Source organism: Accipiter gentilis, chromosome 8 (genome assembly GCF_929443795.1).
Source record: "Accipiter gentilis chromosome 8, bAccGen1.1, whole genome shotgun sequence".
In the NCBI taxonomy this organism is placed as follows: Eukaryota; Metazoa; Chordata; class Aves; order Accipitriformes; family Accipitridae; genus Astur; species Astur gentilis.
The window spans coordinates 17278858-17306155 of record NC_064887.1 but is presented as its reverse complement, the minus strand read 5'-3'; the positions used below and the strand labels follow the sequence as shown (position 1 = coordinate 17306155).

The 27298-nt window shown below is 38.8% G+C and overlaps 1 protein-coding gene across 5 annotated transcripts in view; it reads left to right on the top strand.

Moving 5' to 3' along the window:
• The window catches only part of COL24A1 (collagen type XXIV alpha 1 chain), a 151896-nt gene that overhangs the window by 9014 nt on the left and 115584 nt on the right, over positions 1-27298 (top strand). For all 5 annotated transcript variants that reach the window (XR_007507118.1, XM_049809387.1, XM_049809386.1 and 2 more), the window contains exons 3-7: positions 4553-5853; positions 13881-13934; positions 17310-17363; positions 20925-20978; positions 23140-23193. Coding sequence is in view for 4 of the 5 variants with exons in the window: in XM_049809387.1 (XP_049665344.1) it covers positions 4553-5853; positions 13881-13934; positions 17310-17363; positions 20925-20978; positions 23140-23193 (1517 nt within the window). In the remaining variant the exon portion in view is untranslated. The remainder of the gene's footprint in view (positions 1-4552; positions 5854-13880; positions 13935-17309; positions 17364-20924; positions 20979-23139; positions 23194-27298) is intronic.

Genomic DNA, 27298 nt, shown 5'->3' with positions numbered 1-27298 from the left:
CAGCCTGTGCATGCTTTACCTGAGAAGCTGTGCCTTGTTCATTTTAGTAGGCTACTATAAATTGTGTTCAGTGAAATATATATAAAGATACAGCGTCAGCCTTTAGGAATAGTACTTCGAGTGCAGCTTAAGGACATACAGAATCGATTAATCTGGTTGGCTTTCGTATGCCAGTCACTCAGCTTGGTGTCCGGGAGAGCACTTGTTGCAGCCAGGTATCTTAATTTACCCAATTGCAGATGCAGCATCGCCTACGAAGCGGGCAGCCTGATGAGTTATTACTCTCAATTATGGTGGAGCTGACTGATGAATGACCCGTTGCTTTCCCTTTACCAGTATGGGTAAGGGAAAGACAGTAATGTGTATACTAGGATTGCTGAAGTGGAGAGAACACCCAAATATCCTGCCTTCAGAGTAGTCATGAGTATGGAGGAATGTGCAAAATGAACAAGAGAGACTGAACAGAAGAGGAGTGTGGAACAATCAAGCAGCCAAGTCCCCTCATCCCTCCCCAGTTCCTTTTTAGGATTTTTTTTTTTGTGCTGCAAGAGGGTCAAAAGATTTTTTTGCCAAAGCCCATGTTAGGTTTTCCCTCCCCTCATGATGCAGTAAGGTTGTGAATTTTTCAAGTCCTCCTAGAAGGTGGAAGGAAAGCACTTGACACCAAAACCCCCAAACAACTTTTCCTTCAAGAAAATGAGCTGTTACAGTTTGGGGGACTAATGGGTTGAGTAAACAGTAAGTGAAGACAGATGTTGTACAGACCTCGGTAAACAAAGAAAACTGGCTACTGATAGGTAAAAAAATAGTGGTTGTCATGCTGGGAGGAAGAGTTGAGAGGGTTGCCTGCTCCCAAAACCCTGTGTACTGCCAAGAGCTTCTGAAGGCCTTAAAATAAAATAAAAATACATGTTGGACCAGAAATGAAATGACGGGCCAAAAAAGTTTGGAATAGCCTTTTGGCTTGATGGTGGGTTAATAGGCAGCAAGTCAGCAAGGAATAATTAGTTGATACTTAATCTTTTGCTGTCATTTTTCACACAGCATTTATTTGTGTTTAGCTTTCTCGGGACCTGTCATTGTTTGCAGAAATCTGTCTGCAGGATGTGGAGAATGTGTCTTATTTCTCATCATGCTCTCAGATGATTTTCCTTTTTTTTTTTTTTTTTTTTTTTAATAACTTTTAAACAATATGCTGTTTTCAAATCACAACTGCCAAAATTTTGGCAATTTTGCTTGCAGCTTGAGATTTACTAGCAATACTCCTTGAATGTCCTTTTTTAATTGTTTTAAGCCAGTTGAAGTTTAAGCTTTTTGTTTTGTACTTTATACTACTTTGGACAGATCACGTGCATTGTTATTTTTAAATACAAATATATAATTACAAATATATTAAAATACAAGTACTTGCCAAATATTTCAGGTCAGGATGTGATATTTAGGCACAACCTTAGGTTAGATTATTAGCTAGTCTCCTCTGTGAGGTCAGCTGGCCCAGCCAATGCACAGAAGTGCTGGAGCAGTGTTTCCAGCCTTGGGGAATTATTTGCGTGTGCAAGACCTCTGCGTTGCCCAGAGCTCAGGACCCGTGTTTCTTCCTAGCTTTCACAAGGGCAATACAAGTACAGCTTTTTCCTCCATAACTACATGCAGACCACGCAGGACTGGGGTCCTGAGAAAGTGTGGTGGTTCGTTAGCAGATGCATTGTGCTTGCTTCGAAGCTCTACTATAATCTGACCCCTGTTATCAGTTTGACAGATAAAAATACAGCCATAGTAAATTAATTGCTCCGAGGCAAAACATCTTGAGAAATTGGCGTACTCATGACTTTCTGCAAAGATATGCTTTTTCCATACCTCTGTCTGCACTGGCTACCTGCCAGAATAATCTTGGCATGTCTGTGAATCTCAAACATGACTAGAAACACTACAAGGTGTATAATTAATTTTCAAGATGTACGGTGCATTCAGGTTGATGCTTTTGGTTCCAATTTATAAACCACTCTCAAGGAAATCTCAGGCTTTTTTCATAATTTACCACTGAAACTAAGCCAACATCTGTCTGTTCTTAAAGTTTGCTATGAATACACTCAGTCAACAGAGAAAGGGAAGACTGGGAAAGGAGGCCTTTTTTCCACTAAAAGAGTGATCATCCATTTGTTTCAGTTGCTCTTTCCTCTTAATAGAGCAGTGAATCCTTAACTTTCCTTGGCTACTCCAAATTTTTGTTATGCCATTTAATAGCTTTAATATAAGCACAATGTGAATAGTAAAAGTACCCTCAGCTAAATGCTGTGGCAAGTGCCAGTCTCTTCCCCGTCAGGTTTATTAGATCAGTGCAATTGTTAGATACTACTAGTCATTTTTAATATAGGCAGTTCACTGAAGCTTAGGTCCAGCCAGTTGTTCCAGTTAGGGGAAAAAAAGATCATATAGTATGCTTCTGTGCAATGCAGTTTATGAAAACTACAATGTTCAGTTTCCCCTTGTGCAGAGAATTGGAAGAATTAGGTTAGAGGGATCTTGAATTCATGTGGTCCCACCTCTTGCTGAGATCAGGGTCAGTGTTGAAGTTAGTTCACGTCGTTGGGTCCTGTCCAGTTGGGCTTTGTGTAATCTCCGTTCTTGGAGATTTTCAATGTCTCTGGCCCCCTGGTCCAGCACTTAACCACTTTTGCGGTGAGAATGCTTTTTCTTTGTTTGGAACTGGAATTTCGTGTGTTGCAGCTTGTGCCCATTACTCCTCAGCTTCTATGTTTTCCCTGTAACCCCAATTCAGGTAAGGGTAATTAGGTTCCCCCAAACCTTCCCATCTCCAGGCCAAGCAAATGTAGCTCCTTCAGCCTTTTCTTATGTCATGTGTGTTAACCCCCAACCTTCTTGTCTGTTATTTCCATGATTGCGTTTTCTCTCAGTCTCTGCAGTATTTCTGTAGCACCTTTCACAAACACCCAGACAAGCAGTTTTACCAATTAATGCCATAAGTGCTCTCTTATTTTGTGACCCTACAGGAAGACTGCTGGGGATGTGTGGTTTAGCTCCTATTCAAGCCTTTGTAATGTTTCTGTTTCAGCTGCATCATAAGGGATCTAACAGTGTCTTTGAATTCATCCTGAAGCAAGAAGGTGTTTATGCATACAAACTCCACGCCTTAATCTGATTTAGGCAATACCAAATGAATTTGGTCATCTTCAACAGTTGATTTAGCCTTTAGGAGGAAAGTGGTTTTGATTTCTTACCCCAGGTCAGATGTGATTATCAGGAGGCTAGATAATTGTGTTCCTATGCATTAGGTGAAGATATTTAGCCAGGTAAAAGATGGAGATACTGTAAGGTCCAGGCTAAGGAAAGGGCTAAAACACAAAGCTCACATTATATAAGACACTAGAGAATCCAACAGTGAAAACACCCCTGCCCATTCCACCCTGTAGAAAGATCTCCTATCCAGACTTGATATGCCAAAGCCAAATCTATAGGACATAAATCATTAGATTCTCTGTCTCCTGCTGCGGAGTGCACTCTTAGTTCGCTATCTTGTCTGCATAGCTGCAGCCTTGTATTCTCTAGGAGGCCAGATGAGCCAGAAGATAGGACCGCTGCCCCTTGGGTCCTGAGATTTTGCCTCTTTCCTTGCTCCTTGCCACTTGCTTCTGCAGAATTCGTGTCATCTGTGGCCCTAACAAGTAAACTGTGTGGAGGGAAAGGAGGTGGCAGCAGCATACTCTATTGCATGTCCCCTTGGAAAGATACTTGTTTTCCTTTAGGCTGACTAACTTTGGCACAGATATATACAATCAAGGGTGATCCCGCTGGGAAAACAATTCCCTTTGAAGCCAGCTCTGTAATGACCCAGGGCCTTGCTTGGTGGGAGGAGAGCTCCCTGGTGGAAGCACAGCAGTTCTTTCCAAGGAGCAGTTGAATTACCTCTGCAGCACATAGTAGCTCCTCAGCAAGGCTTACCTTTGTATTTTGCTTTAAGCCAGTGACTCTTTTGGTGCTCTGCTGAGGTGTTACTGTGTTATAAATAGCTTGTCCCTTCTTAAAAACAAAGCAACCCTCCCCTCAAATGCTTTCCTTTATACTTTTCGGATAAAGAAGAAAAGCATGGCTTTATTGCAGAAGGCTTTTGTAGAAGAAAAAGTTAAAGGTTAAAAGAAAAAATTATCTGCTCAAAGAGTAGGCAGGATTAGCTGAATAACAAAGTGTGTTCATTGATTACTGTGAAAAGGTTGAAAATAGCAAAGGGGATTTTTCAGTTTCATAAATGAAGTAAGCTACACTGGACATTACGGGGGCCTTTCTGTGTGTTTGGGTTTTGGTTGGGGGTTTTTTTCAACGGAAATTTTGTTCTGGCTTTAATTATCTGTTCAATTTATGTAAAAGATTAGTGTAAGGCACACCAGAGATTTGGTGGCCTTGCCTTGCTGTGTGCAGTATATATGCTCTGGGAAGTACAGATTTGTTAAGATGTTGTGTGTACATTTGTTTATATGGATCTGAACTTGTGAGCTTGTAAACAAAATCAACAGTATGCCTTTATTTCTTCTTACAGCAATAGATGTTCTTCATCAACTAGGCCTTGTGAAAGATGTTCAACAGCCCTCAGAGACGACAGTGCCCTCGTCATCTCAGTTACCTTATGGTGTTCGTCTAACCGTATCAGGAATTGTACTAACTAGTGATGCACATATTGAGTTCCCCGTCATTCAAGTCATACCATCAAATCTAGGGCATCAGTTCACCATATTGGTTGGGTTGTACTCTTACAGCGTAAATAATGCTTTCCTTTTCAGTATTAGGAACAAAAGTAGACTGCAGTTTGGTGTTCAGCTGCTACCAAGAAAGGTAGTGGTGTACACTGGAGGGAAGCAGTCTGTATACTTTGATTATAGCGTTCACAATGAACAATGGCATTCATTTGCCATTGGCATTAGAGACAAGACTGTCTCAATATTTGCTGAATGTGGAAAGAAGTACTATAGCAGGGAAGTACTTTCTGATGTGGAGACATTTGATTTGGATGGTTTGTTTACCCTGGGAAGGATGAACTCTCACTCTGTCAGCTTTGAAGGAGTTATATGTCAGCTAGATATTATTCCCTCTGCAGAAGCCTCTGCAAACTATTGTAAATATGTGAAACAGCAGTGTCGCCAGGCTGAAACATATCGATCTCTGCTAGGAGCTCCACGTGTGTCAGATGGGCTGGATATTTTTTCAAAGATGATGATTGATGAGAAAAAACAGTCGGAAGGCATATCAGCTTATAGAAGGAAAGAAGCATCAAACATTCCTGTTACCAGTGTTGCTCAGATTCACTTTCTACCAGAATACTTTGAGTCAAGAAATGTCTCTGCATCAGAGTTGGCAGAGGCTGAACCTCTGTTGCTGGAAGCCTGGCCTGAAACAGAACTCCAGGAGAATGTCAGTCTGCCTCTTCATCAGAAGGAGATGAGCAAAAAGAGAAACATCACTAAAAACCCCACAGGATCATATCCAAATACTTTAGATAATACCACAGAAGATGCAGGCAGGCAAAGTGAGCCTTTTCTGATCTCCCCTGTAAAACAGAGTAAAGCTAAAAGCAAGGGAATGGACAAAGCAAAACAGCATTTACATGAACAAAACAGTAAGCAGCAAATCTTCAACACAACCCTGTACGGTTTGCCGGCTGACCTCTCTCTGGATAATCAGCTCAGTCCAGGGCAGGAAGGTGCATTTGATGCTGATGAGACTTATCACATGGAAAACGGTTATGAAATTGGTATTAATAATTATGCTTATGACTATGAAGATCTTGACAAAATGTTTGAAATGGGAAGTGTCAGAGGTCCAAAGGGGGAAACCGGACCTCCTGTAAGTTATCTTTACTACTCTTTTTACTGTAATGCAGCAACATACATTTAACAGAGGCTTCGAAAGAAACCTCACAAAGCATGCCAAAACTGTGACTGCAACTTCTCCCGGCTGTACTATACAAATGTTTGTCTGCCTTAAGTATGTCTCTTTCCCGCATGTGATTTTGGTGTAAGTGTTGTATATTTTTATTTACTGGCAGAATACAAAGACATTCAAGACATTCACATTCTGGTGAAGTGGTAGACAACCCAGACTTTAAAATTTGAAGTGCAGCCAGGTGTTTGTAACTGCTAATTATGGAGACTGCTTGCTTAATAAAATTACAGGATAAATTTATACAGTACACAAATGTAGACACTGATCCATGAAAAGAACAACCAGGCTGTTTGGAAGACTGACATAGTTGAGCAATGCTATCAAAATAAGTAACTGTAGAAAGAGACCAGTTGCAGAATCTAGCCTGGTAAAACCATTCGTAACCCAAGGTTATGGGGTCATGCAAACCTGCATGTAAAATGATTTTTAGAACAGTCTTACAAGACTGTGGCATTTTTTCAGTTCGCAGAGTAAGTGATGCCTGAAACAATTGCAAATGCACAGTAGTGCTTTTAATAGAAACCCATTTGTCCTTCTTATTTTGTGCACAAGGCTCATAAACTTTTAAATATGTAAAAATGGGAGCAATATATATGAAGCTACAGACAAGAAAGAACAGCAGTTCCTGCTTAGCCTGGGAAATATGATAGTGCTTGTTTGAGTTTTTGGTTAACTTTTTTAAACCATAGCATGGAGTGGATAATTCCACTTGCTCTTTTTTTTTTTGTGTGTGTGTGTGCATTTGTGTGGTTATTACTGGAAAGCAATTTGATATGTGTTAAGCAGCTCCTACCATACGTTTGAATGTGCCCATAAATTTATTGCATGTATTCTTTCAGCACTGAAATATTTTTTTTCTTAAGGTAGTCAGCAACTGAAAACCTATTTAAAAGTTCACTTTTTGCTCTAAACAGGATCCAGATGCAAAGGGATTGTTATACAATTGAAAAATGTGTTAACAAGTAATTCACGTTAGTCCAGGGGTGCTCTTGCTTAATCTCTTTTGAATGTGAAGTCAGTCTTTTTTTCTCTTTTTGTTCCTTATGATAGTATTTATGGGGACATATCACTAAATATGTAGCTGTTATCAACATGATATCAATTTCCATTTGTGGAGCTTAGGATGTTTAGTAACTACTAATGGAAGTTTTTGATTTTAGCACATAGCTTGTACATTGTGATTTCAGTCAGTTACAGCCAAGAAAGTTAAATCGATTCTTTTTTACATGGCACAGAAATGGTTGCTGATGATGCTGTTGGTTGTTTGCATTACTAAGAAACACCAAGCAAATGCTCTGGGTTTTTTTTCTAGACACAGACACTATACATACAGTGTCAAAGATGACAGCTGATTTGGAGAGTTCAAAGATGTCTCTGTTACCGTTTTCTATGCCTGTCTTACAGACCGGGGACACAGAAGTTTGTATCATCCAGGAAGGCTTAGAAGAGACCTTGTGTTTGGTATCGTCTGTAGCAATCAATATGGTGCATTTGTGCTGAACTGTTTTGCTGGGTCAGGATTTAAATAACATGCTCAAGGTCTTAGAGATCTGTGGCAGAGCTGGGGAGCTAATCTAGACCTTTGTGAGCACTAATTTGGCTGAAAGAGCCGGCAGCACCCACTGGAACAGAGGCAAAGCTAAAGCACTGTGCTGCCAGAGGGGTTGATGCCAAAGGGAGAGGAGGCCTCTGCATGGCCTTGTTCATGCAAGCTTTTGTAAAGAATTGTGCTTCATGGAGGTTGCATGGCACAGTACCTGCTGCTGCTGTTGGCCTCAGACTTGAAGAGGTGATCTTGGTTTGCTTTCTCAGTCTAGTACACCCATGTAGAGAAGACCAGAGATAATCCAGCTTTTATATATCTGGCTCTAACACTTTAATACATAAGTACCCACAGGGTCTTATCAATGGGGAGCCTAAAAAAGCAACATTGAAGAACTTGCAAACTTCCCTCGCAGCAAAAAATCCTGATGAGGCATGAAAGCCCCCCCTTTTTTTTCTTCTTTGTTATGTTGTGGTTGGTTTGAATCTTCTTTCAAGAGCTCAACACAGAAATAACGTTCGTTCTATTGGAGTTGACAGGCAAGAACTAGCTTTTGTGGTTCTTAAACTCCTCAGCTTCATTTTAGCTTTTAATCATCTACCAGAACTGATTCTTGCCTTGTATAATTAGGCTCCTTGTATTCCATGATCCCACAGCTGTGGAATTCACCCACTGCTGCAAAGCAGGGCTCCAGAATTCAGGCTTTCATTTGTGGATAGCGTATGGAAAAGGACACCTATTTCTTCAAAGCTATTAAGACCCTGATTAAAATTCTATCGGTTCCTATGACCAAAATCCCCTACAAAAATATAAAGTGAGTTTAAAGTGGAGCAGTGTGGTCTCCTTAACCACTGGTTTAGAGGGAAAAAGCTGCTCTGTTCATCTGAGTGAGCCACTCCTTTCTGTGTTGCAGATGGTGTTGGCACTGTATAAAGATTAAAAAAATAAATATCCTGTGTATTTTTAACTGTTTAACTTTCAAACTGATATTCTTCACTGTGCAGTCCTGAAGCAGTTTGTAGCAATGTGATACATAGTCCCACACTGGTAGAAGGAGGGGTTGATGTGAGCTGAAGAGCTGATTTAGGTTGCTTGCTGGTAGGTAATTGCATCTGCATGCCTATGTGCACAGGATTTGGCTTCCCCTAAGAAATGATCTAGGAATTAGTTTCCTCTATTGGAAAAGTTTTCTGGATTATGAAGACACTCTGCCAGGAGGAGAAATAGTAGAAGGCCAAACGGTGGTGTTCCTTAGTCTATCTGGCTGGTAAGGAGAAGCAGTCTGGAGTTATTGCCAGGAGGAATTGGAAATGCAAGCCCTGCATTATGCAGAATTGAGTCCTGGATGAGATGGTGTTATTCCAACCAAGAGGTGTGAGAGTGAGAACCCTGAGAGGGCAGTTCAGAGATCCTAAATGTGGTGCTAAATAAACTGCAGTAAGGGTAGCTTCAGCTACCTGTTCACTCTTGGCTTATTTCACTTACTTTACTCTTAGCTACCCTTTCACATGTCAGCTTATTTTAGTCTTAGCATGTTTCTCAGTTGAACAAAATTGCTTTCTGAGGCTCTTCCCCGCCACAGGGGATATATTGGGCAGTTAATCACTTTCATGCATTTTAGGTCTGCAGGTAACCCTCATGTTTCTCTGCCCAGGCTGAGAAATCAGTCTCAGTATCTGCTGATTCAGACAAAAACTTAAGTTTCTTGCTGTTTTATTTTTAGTAGCAAAAAGATAATGTTAGTCTTAAATATTTAAACAGTTCATTTAATTCACCTGAAACTGATGCAGTTTCCCTATCTTCTGCGCAACAATATTGAAAAGCCTTAAACCATAAACCAAAGCCATATATATCCTCTGATGTTGATGACATTGCTTTGGCTGTTGTAGGAATTCTTGACAGACAAAAAGAAAGACTTCCACAGCTGTAAGGAAAGGAGGTTAATCATACACAAATGATTGCCTGCTCTAGGGCATTTGGAAAGAGAAGTGTGTGGTTTTCTATCGTTTCCAGTGAAATGCAAATGAAGCAAGAAGAAAAAATAGGTGGACATTCATGTTTGGTAGGATCCTTGTTGCGCAAAATTAAATTGATATCTGTATGAGGTAATATGCTTTAAAGAGGTCGACAAATTCCAGGTGGTCTAAAACTGATGGGATGAAACTTAGTAAAATAGTACAGAAATTAAAATAGAGGATGGGGCAGTGATTGGTTAGGTAGTCAGATGAGTGTGATAGAGTGATGTTATAGTGCACTAGAGAATAAACGCATCTTGCCACTGTGATGCTTGATACGTTACCAGGAGTGGCGACTATCAGAGACAGGCCATTTTTCTACTGGCTTGGGTACGCTGAGGCTGCAGTTTGAAGAAGCATCCTCAGTTTTGGATGATGAGCTTTGAAAAGGATGTAGACAGACTGGAAGGATTGCAGAAGGTTACAGTAACAGTGGCGCAGTCATAGAAAATATGATTCTGAGCAAAGGTTAAAACAAAAGTTTGTTTAGTAATGAAAGTAAGGGACAAATGTTGCAGTTCTGCAAAGGGTGAGTTAATACTTCATAGAAGGTGTGGCAAGATACAAAATTTTAGGTGGGACATAAAGAAAACATAGCTAATCAGTGATACCTGCACAACAGAAGAAGTGATATTAGCAATGTTAGAAGTGGAATCTCCTTTCATGGAGAGTGTTTCAGACTAGGTTTGGAGCCTGATGTTTGTGTTTACTTTCCTGCTGTATGTCAGGTATTTTGGTGATGGTGTGCAGAAAGGTTCATGGGTTTTTTTGTTTTGCTGAAGGACAACCTGCCTTAGGTATTTGATGGATCAAGCATTAAACTCGTATGTTTCTTTAACTTAGTCTTTTAAAAGTGTTTGAGGTGAGCTGAGGTTGAGTGGTTGGGGTATAGTCAAACATCTTTTAAAGAGAAACTTCATAGTTGTTTTGCAAGAGAAACTTTAGTGAATATGATTTAGGTATTGAATGGCAACAGGATCAGCATATGCCTGTGCAGAAGGTTTAACTACTTAATGCAGAATTTACGGCTGTGCATCTGAAATCTTAGGGACTTCTTATATGTAATTGAAATGCTTCCTATTACCTCTGGCATAGGGCAAGTTTAAAACACATGCATCCATAGAAGGGCTTCGGTATCCTAGAAAATGTCTGTGAAAGTTCACCATTACATTCATCCCAATGACCATTTGAAAGGTAGTGAAAATTTCTGGAAGAGTAACATCTACTTTTATTATTTCAGGATTAAGCCATAATTATTTGGAACTTGAGCTTCTCCCTTCAATAGCTAAATAATTTTTTTACAATTCCAAGGACAATAAGTTGTGGTACCTTTCTTAAGGTACCCGTGATCTCTTTTGAGCAAACTGATCTTACTAAATAAATAAATTTTAAATTTGTGTCAGTAATATTTATACAAAGTCACTGGGGTTTTTTTGGTGGTGATTAAAATGTGAAATGCAAAAAAACCCCAAACACATTAACACTTTTAGTTGCTTCAGGTTTGTTTAATTACTGTTTCCAGTAGTTGGAGGAAGAGCTATTCAAACAAATGAGTAATTCCTTGGTTTAAGGAGATTGGCTCACTCTCAGATGTTGACTTCTGTGGCTTACATGGATGCTTAAGAGGCATAAAAGGTTCCTAGCTAGTATAAAAACAGTCATGCTGGTTTGAAGTTGTAGTTGCTTTCACAGGTTGAAGTAGTACATAGAGTGGAATAACTTCTTAGAACTAGTTGGAAAAATGGTTTCAGGAAGATTTACATGTCTAAGTCTGGTGTCAGCAGTGCTGTTGCTTGAGTTGCAGGGAGGAGTCTGAGCTGGAGGTTAAGGAGTAACATACTCTGGTTAAGGAGAGTCCTTGTTAATACTTTAATCAAACACCTGGATTGCTGGTGCTAATTGCTTATTATTGTTTACCAGAGACTTCATCTACAGTGGTTGACTTTGTTTTAGAAAGCTTGAGAAAGCATTATTCATCTCTGGCTGCATAGTTCAAAATCTATTTTATTGCTTCTTTTAGGGGTTGCTGAGGGCTTTGGTTGTATTTTCTTCTTTTTGTGTTTTTTAGATTGAGAGATAATTACTTATGAATTAGTGTAATCAAAGTGAGGGGAGTTTGAGGGTTTTGGTTTCTTGTTTTGTGGGGTTTTTGTTGGGTGTTTTTTTTGTTTTGTTTTGTTTTTTTATTATTCCAAAGGAAATGGGTACTACTTAAAAAAAATTAAAAAGTCACATAGGGAAAAATATTCTCACTGCCCTCATTCAATAAATCAGCAGCAAAGATCAGGGATTTTAATAAATACTCATTAAGATTTCTAATAGGAAAATTGGGGTTTGGCTATTAACGTATTTTTAAGGAAATGTAGAATGCATCTGAAACAGGGATATAGAAGAACTTTGTACCACAAATCACAAAAGAATGCACACCAGTTGCAATGATTTTACTTAATAAAAAATATAATATGTCTCCCCTTGTAGTCCCAGGATAATTTTCTAAGCAAAGTGCATCTCTGAACTTAGAATTTGAGAGGACATATTAGAAAGCATACTGCTTCAGCAGTGGCAGGGTAGGAGTGCTCTGTGCCATTTCAGGTATGTTTTTAGACCTGGACAAGAATGCCAGGTCAAGAGCTTTCCATGTGTCAGCCACGTATTTTTTTTTGTTGTTGTTAATAAACACAAGGTCTTTTTACTTTAGAAAAATATGAGGATGCTAGTGTGCATTTATGCAATCAGGGTGAATAGTGAGCCTCCCATGGTAAAAGTATGACAAGTTACAGTTTGACCTAAAGACCAGGACTGGTACACAGATTTGTCTTCTAAATTACACAGAGAGGGAAGTGCAGGTATGGGTTTCAGCATGACTTAATGCAGTATGTATTGACATACGAATATTCCCAACTATAACCAGGCAGTTGCACTATAGTTAAACTCCTAAGATTATTATGATTAATTGGAGAGGAAAATCTTTTTTTTTTCTCCTCGGAACATTTTTCCCAAAATTGTCCAAAGTGGTCTGTATTTTGGCCAAATGAATATAATTGGCTTGACAATGCCTAAAGTTCGTAATCAGCACTGTCTTCTGTGCTAGTGAAGTTATCTTTCCAAGGAAAAAGAAATAGCACTTCCACAAAACTTTAGTTTTTTAAAAATGCAACTTTTGTCTTAATGATTCATTGATTGCTGATAAAACCCCAAAGGGTGTTTGTCTTTTTTTTCTTCCCTCGCTCCCCTCTCTTTTTCGCAAAGCCTGTGAGTTGGCCATTTCAGCCACTGTAGTTGCCCTTCTGATTTCCCTGATATCCCTGCCAGCTTTCAGCAGTGTTGTTTGGTGATGGGCAGTATGATACTCAGTGTTTTGCCTAGTGCCTCAGCTGAGAGGCTGTAGTATATACAGAACACAGGAGTGCTATCTATCATTGACTGACCTCCTTCATGAGATCTGACTTTCCTGATGCCCATCTTTTCTTGTGGCGGGAGTACTTGGTTTCTTTAAAAGCTGGGACTTCCCGTGCTGACATTTGGATGCAGCTGAATTCACCCTTAAGACTAGCCCATGCCTCCTTAGGACTCATGATAGATGAAATATATTATAAATCAGTGCACATTTTAGTCTAGATCTCTCATTCGTATTTAAGTACAATGAAGTAGATCCTGTATGTGAAGCAATCACATACAGAAAAGGAAAGGTTTCTATGGTCAAAACTAGATATACAGAGGGTGGTATGCTGTCTAATATTCTTATAGTGACTAATAATCTGATTTATTTGCAAAAGATACATGTGGTTATATGCTAGCATTTAAAAAAATAATCTGTATTTTCTTTAAAGAGAATGATATTTATTATATACAAGGACAAACATGCTACCAGTTATTCTTATCAGAAGCTTGTAATAGGAAACTGAATAACCATTTGTCCACATTTATTTTCTTCTGTTTCATGTCTGTCTTTTCTGCGAGGTAGTATCTCATTTTTTCAGTTACTCCTGACTTTTCTAAAATGTGTTTGGCATGCCAGCATGCTTATTCAAAAGGCTTAATTATTCTCCATTCTTTGTTTTGAAATACACTGCACTTGCTTGTTTCTAATTCTTGAATTGATCTCTTCTTCCTTTAATACAAATACACTTAAGTAGAAATTGCTATCTAGATTGTAAGCTCCAGTTCCTCTGACATAAGATACTTTCTAAACAGAAATCTGATTTAAAGGCAGATTAAAAACACACATGCTTGTAGTTTGGGAATTGGTTTTCAAGTTGAGAAGGTCTGCATGAGCAGAAAGTCATCAGTTAGAACTGGTCTGATTCAGAGTTGTGATACTGTCCTTGTATCAGGTTTTAGCCTCAATAGTTTTCATTTTCTATCACCAGGGTCCTCCAGGTCCTCCAGGTTTACCTGGTCCATCAGGAAAGAGAGGTCCTCGGGTGAGTAAAATGGCTATGTTGTTCTGTAGCTCTAGGCAGGTCAGCAATAATCAAACTGGAGTTTGCATCGTTTTGTTTTTCTCAACTTTATTCATATGCGTGGTGATTATGAAAGTGTATGATTCTTAACATTTGGCAGATAGATTAAAGTAAGGCAAAGCAAACAGGTTGTTTGTTTTTTGGGGTTTTTTTCTGCTGTGAGCCTCCAGCATAGATAATTCCATGTATGGGGTGCATACACAGAGCATTGTTTCATTTGTACCTAGCTTTTGCTGCTCGCAATATTAACTTTTAGTTTTTCCATGCTGCTCCCATCTGCTGCAATCTAAGGTCATGTTAATTTGTTTTTGGAATGAGGGGGAGTGAGCAATGCATGTCACTGCCACAAAGGAGCAGGCAGTGGATACAAAATTAACCACTGCAAGACAGAGGGAGGGAAAAAAAAATACTCCCCAAAATCTGTTTTAGTCTCTTGTGTTACAGCAGCTTGATAAAAGGGGTGATAGATATCTGGGTAATTTGCCCAAGACATGAGCTACAGTAGCAAACATTGATTTATTTTGTGTGACTGAGTGCACCCCAACATGAGCAGGGACAGCAGCCTTGCCCTGTGCCAAGGGACAGAGCACAGGCTTTGCCACAGTGAGCAGAAACCTGTGCCCCAGCTGCCGAGAGCAAGGGAGAAGCCTGTGCCGCTGCAAGGACTAGTTGACAGGGCAAAAGAGGGTAAATCTGTGTTTGCACAATTGTGTACAAAAAAAATGTTTGAGGAGTCCGTGATGTCATAGTTGATTTGGGGGGTTTTAGGAGAAGGGCAGCTAGAGGAAACAGGTGAGGATTTGTGTATATGATTTTGGGCCATGGTATTTGGGTATGTAAGTGGTAATGGCTGGAGTGTACTTATCTAGGCAAATCACAAGTGGGAGATAAGGGCGTAGTTTATATGAAGGCTCAGCAGATGTGTGGGAGGAGTTTTGACTCAGCCTTTGAGGAACATTTAAACAAGCTGCTGCTCAATAATGTGTTGAACATCCTGTGCTTTGCTGGCTTTCAGAACTTGGTCTGACTGAGTAGGAAAGTGCATTGGTCAAAGGGGCGGAAAACCAAACTGATGCTTTAGAGCAGTTGGAGGCAAGGGAGTGGACGAGACACGTTTAAAAGTATAAAATGAAAAATATTCCTTCAAAGCCATATCTTCCTGACTTCTTGGATCCTTTTTTCAAATTATCCTCCTACGTAAGAGCTGACAATTCTAACAACTTGGCTTTCTGTGTTGCCTCTGTTGAGGATACATCTGGCATCAGAGGCAGGATCCCACATACTCAAGTAGATCCTCACAATCAGAAGCCTGTCTTTGGTTTAGAGGAGGCTGCCCATATGTTTAAAGCCATGCCTGTCAGGGAGATCTCTCTTGCTCAGTTGTTTGTTTGGTTGGTTGGTTTTTTCTGCAGGTCTTTTTTTACAGGTATAGAGTACTTAAGAGCACAGTGCTCTACCGTGTGAGTTTTCTGGATTAATTATTGAGTAGGACGCATTCCAATGTGAAGAGACAGCTTACAGTAGCATGTCTGGTAAAGTATGGAAAAGGCTGAGATGAATGTTTACCAGTAGTTCTGAGTTTAAAATACACATTTATATGGGCCAAGAAAGTCTATAAAACCATTTGATAAGAGAAATAAATGTTTTTGAAACGTCAGTGCTCTTTAATTTGTGCAACACTGATAAATTCAAACAAGTACAGCTAGTGAAGATACACGGTATGATAGACAAGTTTTTTGAGCCAAAAAGCACATAAAACCTTGTTGATGCAAAGTTCATGTCCACATCTACCAGTTTGCCCTGTGACTTCTGTCTTCCTTCACATGAACTGCCATTTTTGATCCTGAAATGTGACTTGAGGTGTTGAAGGGAAGCAGCAGAGTGCAGAGCTGCATTGCCTGGGCCGCCTTCAGGGTCTCTCGGCTGTGTGTCCAAACCTGATCCTGACAAAGATTCACATGGGTCACGCACTTTGGGCATGGTATTAATGCCTGATTAATGGTTAGAGATCTCCATTAAAAACTGATTTTGATCTCTCTAATTCTATGGTAGAGAAGTCCACATCTGACAGTTAAGACTTTCTAAGTGTCTGGGCTTGTTCTGAGTTTCTCAATAATGAAATTTCAGCATTTTTGGAATTTAGTTGGTGATCAGACAAATTTCCCCTGATGCCTCTCATTTCATGAGGATGCTTTTGCATCTCTGTGTTGCAGTACTATGCCCCAAGATAATAACATTGCAAGCAGCAAAAGCTAAGAGCCACTTCAGCACTGCAGCTATATTGGCACTTTCTATTTGTTTCCTTTCTCCTAAATCCTTGAGAGACCCTCCAAAGTTGCCAGTGTGCAAATTGACCTCTTAAGTAGCACATGGGATTAGCATTTCTGTGGAATTATGTCAGCATTGTCATTAGTGAGAGGGAGCACTTAACAGATACAGCTTTCAGTGTTACTGCAAGGTATAATCAGTAAATTCAGTCTCATGTGAGGGGGACGCACACTGAGTTTATCTGTTGTTAGACCACTGAATATATGAGAAAGCTGAAAAGGATTCTTATTTTTTTTGGTATTTGCATTAATTGTTTGGGTGGAATTTTGGCTTTAGTGAATTCAACAAAAGCTTTGTTGCCAGTTTACCAGGGATAGGTTTTCACCAGTTTGGTCCTTCAGTGTTTGGAAGATGAATAGCTGCTGACAGCCATTGCAACAAGCGTTTTCCCTAATGTGCAGTTTGTCAAGGAGTGAGGATTGTTGACCATGTTGCAGGAATAGACACTTATCCTGGAAGATAAAGATTGTACTGATAGCCTGTGCTGTTCCTGGAATGGTTTAAGTCCAACTCTTTTAGTAACAAGCCAATTTTCTACACTGGCTGTGGGAGAATCAGGTTGGTGAAGGGTTTTTGTCCATGATTTGTTTAGAGGAGGTAGAATACATTGCTTTGAGTCATCCTTTAAGTCAGCAAGAACTGATCCAGTTCCTTCTCTTTGCAGTGCATAGCTGGATACCACAGAATATGTTTTTTCTGATTTTTATCCCATGCCTCCAAGTTTTGTAGCTGGAGAGCAATATTGCAGTGACTGTGTGACAAATACCTGTTAAGAATTATTAGGGAGGACAATAGAAACTGAGATGTTTAAAAGAAAGGGAAGTACTCAGCTTCACTTTCAATTTTTTAGGAAGATGTGCATTTTTTTTTCTTGAAAATCCTTTGAAAATCCTAACGAGTGCTTCTAAAAGCAACAATGATGCAGTAAAATGACTCTGCAAACTGTTCACTCTTTTTCAGTGGAGTACTGAATAATCCCACTCATTTTTGGTTTTGTTTTTTTTATAGGGTATTCCAGGACCACATGGTAATCCAGGTTTGCCAGGATTGCCGGGTCCAAAGGTGAGTTAATTTATCCATTTTGCCATGTAAATACATAAAATTCTTAATGACTTTTTGGAAGCCCCAGAACTGTTCCCTATAATAGGAGCAATTGGCCTCATTTGGTTTACAGATGGAGACTGTTACTATAAACATGTTTTAATTAAATGTAATCAATCAAATTGAACTTCAAATCAAAACAAAATAGCAGTTTATTCAGAGGAAAAACCCCTGTGTGTGAAGAATGGTGACTTGGAAACTTATCCCTGCAAGTAGTCTGTGCTTCCCAAAAGAGTTCCTGTAAATCAGCTCAGCCTCTTTGATAAACTGGAACTTAAGTGAAAATAAACATTTAATTGCTTTTTTTTTTTAACAAAAAAAAAGGAAGAAAAATAGACTGTCATGCTCTATTAATTCCTCTTTTTGTCAATGTCTAATCTTTGATATTTAAATATTCTAATATTTCAGACATCACTTTATTAATATGCTAGAATAATTTTCTGAAGATTTATGGATGTGATATTTAAAACCAAAGACAAAATACGAGACTGGAAGCTCAAATAAAACCCTTCAAATTTCTGTAACATAGGCCCTTTAAATAGATTTGACAGATTTGTGCAGTTGCAGAATGCCTTCAACTCATATTTAGTTTGAACAATTTGATAGATATGTTAGGAAAAAAACAACAGCAACCATGATTTGTTTTAGTGCGATTCCTAATGGCAGGAATTTGACCAGTCATGACAGGCGTTAAAAACTGCTTGAGGACATAAAAAGAAATTTAATAAAGCTTTCAGTGTCAAACACTGTGAAACCAAGTGACTCTATTTTTTGTCTGTGTGAGCTTTAGTTATTATGTAGTTCTGTAGGAACAGTTAAACCTAGAGAGTCACAATTAATTTTTACCATATTTATGCTGACTAATAGAATATATTGCTAGGAAAATAATTATAACCAATTACTTCCAGGATTTGTTTTATAATGTATTTTCCCCCTCCACTGGATCATAATTCTGATCCGTTCTGTAGCCGTCTCCATGATTTTAAGAATAGAAGGAATTGTATATGTGTGCATGTACCTATATATATTTTATAAATATATAAAAAATACATATATGTATATATTACTACGTGCTTAGTGATCTCTTTCATTTTTGTTAGACTATAAATTATCCTTTCAATACAAGTATCTTCTGAAACACTTTTCTTTAAATAAAAATTAGCCAGGTGCTCACCAAGTTTTGACTAGGAAGATCCAGTTGACCCACACTGACTATGTAAGCTGAAACAAAACACACTTTTGTTTGATCTTAAAACATTGCAGACAAATTGCAACAATTTTCTGGCAGTAAATTAATGCAGAATTTTATTCTGCCTTTTAGATACATGCGTTTTTTCCCTCCTGTGCTGAAGCATCCTTTATGCACTTGCTTTTGAAGCATGGGACATTAGCTAATACCCTTACTGTATAGTACCCAGCCCTGAGCGTGTGCTAGCAGTTCCAACTGATAGATGATGTCCTCTGCATTTAATTCCTGATAAAAAGTTTATGTGTGTTTTTAAAGTCATTTAAAAGTATTCATGAGGTTTGGCTGTGTTCCTGGCTCTCTGAAAAATGGATTAGTTAAGAAAATCTAGTTTGTGGATCCTGGCACTATTCTAACTACACTGTAATGTTACATAGATTAAATAATGAAGTGCTTTATTTTATCTTCACATCTTGATCTGTGGTAACATGTTGTTAATCCACAACTGAAGGCTGTGCATGACAGTGGCTGTTTGGTTTTTAGATTAAAAATTATGGGGAATTATTTGTGCTTATAAGGGAAAGGAAAGGTGATGGGTGAGTTATCAGAAGGCCTGTGTTTTTACTAGCGGAGAGCTGATCACAATTTTATTACACCTCTTAGTCCAATATGCCCATGTTGGAAAATGGAAGCAGGAAGACAGTTTGGAGATGTTCAAGGAATATAATTATTTACCTTCCAAAATGTAAATCAGCTGGAAGATACTCTGATAACTCCTGCCATGCTGAAGAACTGTGTTCTCTGTGACCTGACACATCAATTTAATACAACAGATTCATTTTGCTGTATTTCCAGTCTTTTAGTATTCAACAAGTTTAGTTTCTCAAGTGGCCTCACCTGTACAAATCTTAACCGCAGAGGAAAGGATAACCCTGGATCTGCAGTGCCATACACAAGAGGAGGGCCAGGCCTGTTAGCATTTAAAGTGAAGGCCCTGGATCTTACAGATCTAAAATGGCTGACCATCAGGGAGGCGCATGCTGCTTGTTTTGTATGTCCCTCTGAGCATCCAGCGTTGCCCCTGAGAGTGGGATTGTGCCAGCAAATGTTTTTCCCAACTTCAGCTCTCTTTCAATGAAGGGCACATATCATCTTTAATCTAGCACTGCTATGGCATAATTTTAATAGCAACTTTTATTTCCTTGGCTACGTAAAATGTATTTTTGAGTGAGAAGAGTAGATCTTGATGCTTATGAGTAACGCCCCGCGTTACTCTACAGCTTTCAAATCAAGAGCACCATTGTAGCCTGTGCCATTTATATGAACAGCTCAATGAAATGTTACAGTGCCTTTTGCATGCAGCTTTTAGTATGAATTAGACCAGGGGGTTCCCCATTTCCTCTTCAATTACTGTATTTTCAGTTATTAGTGCATGAGTGTGGTTTCAACCTACAGCTCCGGGAACTCCCCGAGTGGGTGGCTGCTCGGTCATCGTGAAGCAGTTCACCCAGCGCCCTCTCAGGAGGTGCCGTTTGCTGGTGACTCCGGTTTTAAGGACAGTGAATTTGACTCTGCGGGGTTTGTGGTGGCAGAGCTGCCTGTAAGCTGATAGCTCTGCAGGGCCGGCTGCCAGGCCCGCCTGGTCCTGACCAGCCCCGGCTCCTGGGCCCTGCAGGCCCCGGGCCTCTGTGCACGTCTGCCTGCGATGCCTGGCGCCTCGTGTGGCTGCAGGCTCTGGCAGCGGTGATTTGAAATGGGAGAGATTGGTGTGGCAGACCCTTGGGTGCGGATGGTAATTCCTGGCCAAGAATGATGAGCTGTTTCATCTGCTAGGAAGTAATTTGTAATTAAACAGAGGCCTTTGCCTGTTTACAGCTCTGTCCTTCCCAGTCTGTGCGGTGTGGGGCAGGTACTGAGCGTGAGGAAGTCTGGACAAGATTATGATCAATGCAGTAACACAGCCCGATAATATTGCACAGTGTTTGGGGAATAGGTGGTGTCCTGAAGTGGTAGAGGCATGGGGAGACAGCATTTCAGCTGAGGTGTCTGCTGTAATCCTGCTCGGATTTACCAATAAAATCTGCTTATCAAAAGTTTTTGTGACATTATGACATTTGGAAAGTGTAAATCTCATTTTGATGTGAACTCACACTGTTATGTTTTGTTGTAGTTCTTTATTGAAAAAGTTATGAGAAGAAAAATCTGTAATAACAAGTGCATTTTATGTGAACACTCCCCCTTCTCCTGCTGTAACAGTTGAAAATACTTGTCTCCACATATATCATTAAAAACTCTCTTCCCTGATTATATTAATGAGCTTAATTTGTCTGCAACAGGGCCCTAAAGGAGACCCAGGATTCTCTCCAGGACAGGCAAAACATGGAGAAAAGGTAATAATTTATTAATTACAGAAAAATGTTTTGTCTGTCCCATTCTTTTGTTGAAGTCTTGTTTAACATTCAGACAAGTTACAAAGCATTGTGCTGTTCTATTTACTGTGACACTGGTATATTTTGACACTTAATTATGTGAGACTGACCAGTGCAGATACAGGTGATGTAATGAACCAAAGACAAATAAAAAAATCATATTCAAAGCTGAAACTTAAACTATATATTTGATTTAATTTGAAAAAATAAAATTAAAAAAAAATTAAAAGGTAAGGACTTCTAGAACAAATGAATTTCAATTCTGTTCACTCTGATATTAATGAAGTACAGATTCCAGTTTTCTTTAGTACCTTGCATTAGTCCAGTAAGTTGTGCAAGACACACAAAATTTGGTGATGACAAGTGCACACACATTATTGCATGTCACATTGTATTTAACCACGTTTTTTAACAGACTCTTGATGCTAAGATTTGTCGTTTCACTTCAGAGGCTTTTCCTGCTAGTTCCTCCTAAGCTGCTTTAGCCAAACTAGTGGTTGGTTGCTCTCTCTGCCCAAAATATTTGAGTATAATTATTTTAAATGGTTCCTCGTAGAAATTGTGGACTTGAAAGCTTGGGATTATTTCATTTTTAGATTGCAAATCTAGTGACTATGTATGAAAATTTAAAATCAGTGTGATAATACTGAAAAGGTAATTGCATGTTTGTATTCTTATGTGTTAGCCTATGCTATATCTTTTAGAATATCTTTTATTTATGCTAAGTTTCACAGCATTTGTTAGTTGTTCAATTGTGGAACATTTGTGCTAAGTAGAAAACACTGTAGGAGTCCAGGACCACTCTCCGTAATGAAGCAAGTATTAGCAAATAACTATTGTTTACTAACTGCTGGTGTGTACATAAAATAACTTTTATTTTAATGCATACATGCTGTCAAACCCTAAAATTCACAAATATATATTTTCAGTGTTAAATGGCTGCTGAGCAAAATTCAGAAATGTGTCTGTTGATGCACTGATAAGAAATTGAAGGGCAGTTTTGTAGAAATTGCAACATTATTTTAATCTAACCAGCTTTTGCTTTTGGCAGTCTAATCATAGTGCTGTGAACTATACACATCTACCTGAAACTCAAGGTATATTGTTTGGCATGAGTCCAGGCTGCCACAGAACAGTTTAAAGCCCACCCATTTATATGTATGACCTACACCTAAACATATGTGGAATGCATCTATAATCCAAAAATAGGGGATTTATATGCATTTTTATAGTTCTCACTATTTGGGGTTCTTAATTTTTCACCTAAGTCAAATTTGCTCAACTTAAGTAATGGACTTGAATTTACTTTGATGCTAACTCACTTCCAGGATCTGTTCCTTGACTCATTAAATTTGAATTTGGGCACTAATCCTGAAAGAGTGAGTCTCCTCACTGTCAGTCCTGACCAAGGAAAAGAGAACTGGAACAACCTTCCCTCCTCCCCCATCTGCAACAACCCTAAAATACTGTATATTTTTCCATCTCCCTAGGGTTTGAGATGCTCTAATTCTCATTCACATGTACCATCACATAGTTGAAAAGTTTAAAGAACTTGAATGAGAATAGCCATATGCCACCATAACACCTTTTCAATATGCATTTTTTCATTTTGTCTTTTACACAGATTATGTTTATGCCATGTTTTATGCAGCACATAGCACAATGGTGTCCTGATTCCTGGTTGAGGATTGTTGGCATAACAGTAACACAAACAATAAACTGTAATAGTTAAATATATATCTTAATTTGAGGTGAAACCACTCACTTCTGAGGGAAGAGTTACCTCAAGAATTGTATAGCTTCTTCATTCCCATTTACGTTGGCCAAAAGTAAATGTTGTGAGGTTGTGAACTAAGTCTGTTCCAGCCCTGATATGGCCATGTTGTATGATGCAGGAGCATACGCATTGCACTAGGTGGCTGCAATTGAAGAACCGTTGCCTTTTCAATTTTCTTTCTCAAAACCTTCCCCCCCAAAAACAACTATGCCTGATAAAACAACATCAGCTACTTCTTCAAACCAAATGTGCAAGAATGCAGAGAAGATATGAAGTCCTACATGTTTATAGGCCTGTGTCATGTTCCAGTGAAACACAGTGATTCTGGATGTTTCTGTTGTACAGGGTGATCCAGGGCCCATAGGCTTTCCAGGCCCACCTGGGATCAAAGGCCAGAAGGTAAGATTCTGTTTCCATTTTCATGTAAACCTCCCTGGCTCAAATCAATGGCCATCAGATGGATGTCTGGTGGTTGAGATGCGATAGAAGGGCTTTAGGCCTGCTGTTGGTACTGTGACTGATTACTGTGTCAGGCTCCAGGGCCAACAGTGCAAAACCTTCCCTTGCAACTAAACTAAGTGAGATCATCGCAACAGAATGTAAATCATAGCTGCTTAGATTGGTGTTCTTCAAAAGGCATGGCGTGCCCCTGCTCAAACAGAATAGGTGCTAGGGAAGATAGGCTTGCCTGCAAGATAACAGCCATTTTTTAAATCAGTTGTATTCAGTTTTCAGTAATAGTTTTTTAATTTCTTTTCCTATATTGTATATTTTGTAGTATAGAAGAAGCTCCATGGGGTCATGTGCTCAGTATTTCTGCACTAAATTACTTGGTTTTTTCCAAATGTGTGTCAGAATTGTTAAAATAGAGCTCAGGTGAAATAAATTCCAATTTTGGATGCTACATAACATGCTGGGTTTTTAATATGAGAAATGCCAGGTGCCACACACTACATTTAAGTAATATATCCAAATTATGGCAGTCCTATGTATACAGGAAAGCATAAGGCAGACAGATAGTTTTGGGAAGAGAACATGAAGGATGTCGATAGACGAAATGAGACCTTAAGAAAATGAGCACAGAAGACTGAGGGAGTGAATATAGTTTATGTGGAAGGAGAGGTCACCTGACATAGGTCCAGTAGGCTGTTCTGATTAGTCTGATGGTGACAAACTGGTGAGGTGGCAAAAATCAGCAAGAAAACTGGGGGGAAAAGTACTATTAAATGCTGTCTTTGCAGAAGATAGTTTGGTGTTGCAATTGTAATAGAAAAATAGCGACAACAGATATCAGCAGAATTTTGAATTAGTATGTAACACTGAAGTCAGCTGTAAAGTGTCCATCGAAAGGATGGAATGAATCGTTAGTAAGGTAGGCCCTGCTATTTTTGGCATTAAGTTTTGATATATAGAGAAGGAATATTAATTAAATGCATGCCTGCTATTGAAACTAAAGAAAAATGGCATTGCAACAAAGTTTATGCTCAATGTTATGTTTTAAGATGGCTTCATTTAACATTGTCTTGATCTTAAAGTGTATGACTGTCTTTTTTTTTTTTTTTTTTTTTTTTTTTTTAAATCTAGTCATTCATTTCTAGACTTGACCAAAACATAGTAAAAATGTGACCAGAAAAGGAAGCTATCACTGAATTAGCACCAGGAGGAGTGTGGAAATTTATTTTGCCAAACATGTGGCCCACAGTTCTGTGAACTGAGAAAATGTATAGCTGTGACAAGAATTTGCAGCCCCTCTGTTGAGAGTTAATGTACAAGCCTGGACACTGATAATTTTTGTCACTGCTGATCTTGGCCCACCTTGAGATTCCCCAAATATTGTGCTTTCTTATTTCATCAGGTTTATAGTTTTGCTCTGAAAACAAAGTAGTTATTGTTTTAAAGCTTTTTAGATGGGAAGCAGATGTCACTTGTTCTGGATTATGAGACTGATATTTGGGGGCAAGGAAATTAAAATCTTATGGCCATCATGCTCTCTTCCTGCCACAAGAATTCACTCCTTATCTGAGGGTTAGAGACTCTAGAGAATCGTGCTTAGTTCATCACTGGAAATTTTACTCTGTTGCCATGTTGTACACATCAGACACTAACTAGAACCATCTTTAAGATAACTTCTGTCTGACCCAGATTGTAAGAATACCAGCTTTTGAACAGCACTACACCTGTAAACAGTTAAAAGTATTTCACGCTTAGTTTTTTTTAATGACAAGCCCAAATTTATTATGTTTTAAATAATTGATCTTTAGTTATTGCTTTTCAATATATGTAAATACGTAAACACGCTGTTAGCTCATTGTCATCTCCAGAAAATATTTTCAAAGGAATGCGAGCACAAGTAGATGTGAAGTAAACCAGCTACAAGAAAAAAATGCAGAAAAATCAAATACCTCCATTTTTGTTTTGTATCCCAGTACTACTGGGGAATTGCTATAATATTTAATAAATAGCATATTTCCAATATTCTTTCTCATCCAGGTAAAAAGGAAGATAAAAAAATCCTACATATGAGTTAATGGTGTCCCAAATTCTATTTGATTTTGACAGTCAGCTTGTGTTAACTGAGTAGTTTCTAAACAGTGAGTTATTTGATAGTGAATAAAAACTGTAATGTTCTTCCAGATATTTTTAATAGTGTAATACAAATCTATGTTCATTTCATGGCAATTACTTTTTGTCATATTGACTTTTGTCAGTGTTTTCCTGAAAGACCTAGAAATTTGAGCTTGGTTTTTTTTTTATATGGAATTTATCATCCATTTCCCATTAGCTAGAGCTGTGGCTTTGGAGAGCTGAAGTGGAGGGAATGCTGCAATGCTAGCTGCCCTCCACTGCATGTGATTGCCCCATTCCAGGGTGACTGTGGAAGAAACTGTGTTTAACAAGTTTTCTAACCACAATTTGCCTGGTTCTGAACTTCCTGTGCAAAGTTATTTGGTCCTTATACAAAAACATGTGTTGTGGAAGTTTGAGGCAAGTGTGCATGTTATTTTCACTTTTTTTGACAAGAATGACTTTGAGAAGCCATAATTCATGTGCTTTTGGTTCTATTTTTCTGAATATCTGAGATTATGTTAGGAGAGTTTCTTGGAAAGATTCATTTTACCCCCGCCCCCAAAAGAAGATTTTGAAGCCCTCGATACAATAGAACAGCACTAGTAAACTACTGTTTTGGATTAGAACTATAAAATGACGTGCTTCTTTTTATAAAGCTGAGAATCTACAAGTTTTTTAACGAGTTAGTAAAACAAATGTATGTTAATAATCAGGACTCTGGGAACAGATTATTGTGATTGACTTTATTTTTCATTATATGCCATGTGCTGGAGTATGTGTCCTTGTGGTTGCATATAAAATATGACATATTTCTCATGCCTGTAACACACTATAAAAAGCCAAGTTTTGCTGGGGGTAGGGCTCCAAATTTCTTCTAGCTTAAGAACAGAAAATTGCATGTTTATGAAGTGTTTAAAGGCCTGTTTTTCAGGCATCTTTTGAAGCAGAAAAGCAATGGCAGGAGATGAGGGTTAGTTTGAGGAGAGTGCTGTTTACAGAGCAGCTGTCTGATCTCATTTCTGGAGCTGTCTTGACAGGACCATCTTTAAATCAGCACTCAAAACTTTCCTTATGTCAGTCCAGAGACCTCAAAGAGCGGAAGCACCCTCCTTCCCCCTCTCCCCAAAAAGGGCCTACTTCACTGTACAGACTTACCTCTGCTAGTCAGAGTACTGGGGGGGTAGATTGTCAGCCATAGGACAGTACTCCTGGGCAGTAACTTGCCTGGTATCATGCCAGTACGAGAATGACTGCAGAGCCTGTGTGGTTGCAGGTACTTTACAATGACATCGGAAAAGATTTTTTAAAAGTTTGGCTACCGTTTTTGGGCTAGTGTTATTCCTTAATATGTGTGTAACAGTAAATCACGGGAATCTGCATCTATAAAACGCTGATAAAATTCACATACTAAAGTATAATATGGTAAGATACATTGAAGGAAAAAAATAGGTTGCAACCTGAGAGGGTTTCATATTTCCTTTTGTCTTTACTTTTGCATCCTGTAAGGGGTAAGGCAGATAGATAAATTTCAAAGCAGTAGCTGTGGCGATGTCAACATTATGCTACCAAGTGTCTCCCACTGCTTCTCCTAGAGAGTGTAATTTTCCTTGAGTGGAAGGAAACCTCAACTCTGTGAGAGAAATTCCTCTACTGAATTAGATGGAGAAAAGGTCCATCTTCTAAATGTATGCTGTTTTTTTTTTAGTGATATTTCCATTCCTTAGGATATTTGGGCTAAGAGATGCTAGGTAAAATCTTAGCTGTGTTAATAAACATCAGCAAACAAGATAAAATGGAGCTATGAAGAAAAAAACCCAAAACACAAAAACTGTTTGCCGATGAAGTTTTTCAAAACTAGATGCCATGTGGTGACAACATGGAGCTGATAAGGAAGCATTGCAAAGGCTCATGTGACAGTGCATAGCAATCAGTTTAT